This window comes from Buceros rhinoceros, unplaced genomic scaffold (assembly GCF_000710305.1).
Source record: "Buceros rhinoceros silvestris isolate BGI_N320 unplaced genomic scaffold, ASM71030v1 scaffold2084, whole genome shotgun sequence".
Classification (NCBI taxonomy): Eukaryota; Metazoa; Chordata; class Aves; order Bucerotiformes; family Bucerotidae; genus Buceros; species Buceros rhinoceros.
In genome coordinates, this window is record NW_010408580.1 from 8,086 (window position 1) to 11,528 (window position 3,443).

General features: G+C 41.5%; 1 protein-coding gene across 1 annotated transcript in view; it reads left to right on the top strand.

Annotated features, from left to right (window-relative positions):
- The window catches only part of IQCB1 (IQ motif containing B1), a gene marked incomplete at its 5' end in the record, with an annotated part of 10,839 nt that extends 8,082 nt beyond the window's left edge, over positions 1–2,757 (top strand). The window contains 2 exons of the mRNA XM_010134891.1: positions 1,445–1,557; positions 2,644–2,757. Coding sequence (XP_010133193.1) covers positions 1,445–1,557; positions 2,644–2,757 — 227 coding nt within the window. The remainder of the gene's footprint in view (positions 1–1,444; positions 1,558–2,643) is intronic.
- Positions 2,758–3,443: the final 686 nt, after the last annotated feature.

The following is a 3,443-nucleotide window of genomic DNA, read 5'->3' on the forward strand; positions in this document are numbered from 1 at the left end:
TCTTCCGTACACATTTCCTGTTTCCACTAAGAAAAAAAAATACAACTTTTTTCCTCTTATTTTTTTAGTTAGAGTCCTTATGTTAGTTTTCACTCAGGATTTGGAATCCTTTAGATAGTTTGAGGAACAGCAGCAACAAATAAAGTATTACAGCATTTTCACCATCTGACTGGAAAGTAACTTGGCTTCACAGAGCTCTTGCCAGTTTGAGGTACTTCAGTGTAAGTCTGTCAGTCCAGGCAGCCTGCCAGAGGTGAGGACATCACCTGGACCTCATGTCTCCGAGACTAGCACAGTCTTTATGTCACGTACCCAGGAGGACCTGGTCTTTTTTGCTGCATGGGTTGACACATCTGAGAGCCACACTTGAGTATCTCCCCTTCAGCAGCTGGAAGGGGCATATGGCTTGTAGTCTGCACAGAAAAAGGCAAATGGTCATGTCAGACCCACAGGACTTCTGTGAGGGGACTGCCTTGTGCAGCCAGGCTGCATGCTTTTGCAGGGCTCAGGCAGCCTCAGGGCACCCACTGACTCCATTTGGAGTGTCTCTCTCTTGAAGTGCTTGACTGTCATCATCTTTCCAAAATGTTGGGGGTGCATGTGATAGAACAGAGGTGCCATTTCTGTTCACATGAAGGACTTCCTGCTCTACATCCAGATCCTGTCAGTATGCCTAAGTGTTGGAGTTGCCCAGTGTGTGAATATCCTTATGGACAGTGATTTGGAGATGGAAAAGTTACTTGGATCTGCAGCTCTTCAGGAGGCTATCCAAACATGTGTCTACTTCGTGCCTTCCTTCCTCTTCCCTCCAACTCCTTGCAGAACTCTCAGGCTCTGGGATTTGTCCGGTACAAAGCTAAAAAGCATGTGCTGCTGTCTGCTTGTGTCCTGTGGGCAGCACAGGGAGTGCCTGTGTGTGGGGTGGGGGAAGCACAAGTGTGCTTTTTAGCTACTACCAACCTAAAAAGCTCTTTTGTCTCAGGGATTGGATGCACATGTACTGACAGTTAGACTGTGCTATGCAGGTAAAAACACCAAAGAATTCCAGTTATAAATAAATAAATTTTATATGAAAAATAGGAAAGCAGTGCTAACAAAACCTAGCACTCCTATGGTGGTTTACATCCTTTTAGCACCTTACGTTGACTTAAGACACTGAAAGTACCTTGATAATTTAACTGCCAGTTGCATAGACACAATGGATAGTGACTTGGACGTACAAAATTACAACCGCTGTATAAGAATTCTCTGTGGTGGTTGGAGCACCAGATACTCATTGATAATATTCTGCATTGAAACTCCAGGGTGACTGATGGTGTTTGGCTCTGGTGTTCCTTTGCACGTAGAATGAGATTTTATTTTTTGACTTGAAAATTGTTAGTGTGAAATCCTAAAAAGAAAAATTCACCTTAGAGGTATCATGTGCTTCTTCACTCTCTCTTAGGATTAAAAGAGCTTTTAAGTAAACAGTGGACTGGCAAAGGATTTGACAGGGATCTCAATCAACTCTTGTACATGCTGGACTCAGAACCATCCAATGGAAAAGGAGAAATGCAGGTGCTGAAATTTAATGTGAAATTTTAGTTATGTCTGATTTATATATGTTTAGAATGGATTTACTCTATCACTCTGGTGATGCTTTTCAAGTCTGTGTTGTTTTTTCACTATATTAATGAATTCTTAAATTTCCTATTTGTTATTTTTTTCCCCTCCATCACTTTTGAAGACATCAAGAAATTGTCCCATGATTAAGGTTTGGGACTGTGACTCAAGAGGTTGACTTTCTGTTGCAGATTCACCATAGATTTTCTGTACAACCATAGAGGGGAAAAAATAATTTCATTTTGCTAACTGTAAAGCAAAAATAACAGTATCTGCCTTTCTTACATCAGTGTTACAAATGTAGTTCTCTGAATTCTAGGCAGCATTCACACAGAGTTAAGTCACATAGAGGACATGTTCAGTAGGAACACCTTCTGGGCTGTGTTCTCAGTAAACAGAAGGATGTGTATTTTATGAGCTTCTGAAGAAAATGTTGCATGCAGATATCTCAGACACTATACTTTAAAGGAAATCAGAGTTATGTTTGTAGACACCTGCTTTCACCTTCAGCAGAAGAAGGTGGTTTCTGTTTGGTTGGTTGGGGTTTTTAAAATCCATTTAAGGATAGAATTGGGGTTTTTTTCGTGTTTGCTGTGTTTCAGTGACTTCTAATGATACTGCAAATGTAATGTTTTTCCTGCTGCTAATTCTACAAATGTCTCCTTCTGTCCTCTCTAGTGTAGGTGTTTTGATTGAATCACCATTTGAAATCTCAAGTGCGTCAGGTGTTTTAAATACAAATTTTTAACAGTGATGAATGCAGCTAATATATATTTTGTGCTGTAGATTCATTTACCACAGAGAGCATCAATCCAGATGATCAGATTAGCTGCCTTTCAAGCAAGTACAGAATCCATGATAATAACTGTCTTATAAGACCTTATATTCCCCAGGTGGTTACAAATAGTGAATTTTGATGCATTTGAAAACTGATGGTTTTTGGTCAAATATTGGGATTCGGGATGTTCCAAATATGCAAGTAGTAATGAAGTGGTTTTTATGCAGAGGAAAATATTCTACCAACTGCTTTATTAATTTCAGAGGCAACATCAAGCAGCTTGTATAATCCAGGCTATGTGGAGGGGATTTCAGACAAGGAAAAGGCTGAAAAAACTGCCACAGGCAGTGACCGCTTTACAGAGAAGCTTCAGGTAAATAGTATGGTTTTGTAAAAAGCACTAAAGAGAAGAATCCAGTAAGAAAGGTTGGGTTGGGTTTTCTCAGGTCGTAGAGTGCCACAAATAATGAATTAATCTAATCCAGTGTCTAGATTGAAGTAGGGCCATCCTCAAAATGAGATCTGGCAGCCTAAGGCCATATCCAGTTCTGGAGGTCCCCAAGGGTGAAGATCCCTAGATCCCTGTCCTGGTGGTGAATGACTTGCCTTGTGAGGAATTCTTCCATTACAGCCGGTGGGAATATCCTTGCTGCAGCTCTCTACCACAGCTTCTTGTCCTTTTTGTGCGCACCTCTAAGGGTCTGCCTCTGTCTCCTCTATAACACTTCCTTTAGGGAGTGGAAGACAGAAATTAGATTTCCCTTCCATTAGGCTGAACAAACCCATCTTGTCACCCATCCTTGTATACTATACATTCCATAGCCCTAATTGTTTCTGTTTGGACAGTCACTATCCCTCCGGTTTGTCAATATCTGTCTTCTACTGGGAGGCCCAGTAGAGTGTGGCCAATATTCCAGGTGTGCCCTCAAGAGTGCCAAGTAAAGTGAAATAATACTCTTCTTTGACCTGCTGCCTCTGCTTTTGCTAGTGCAGCCCACTACACAGCTAGCCTTTGTCACTGCGAGGGCACGCTGCTGGCTCCTGTTGAGCTTGTCAGCCACCA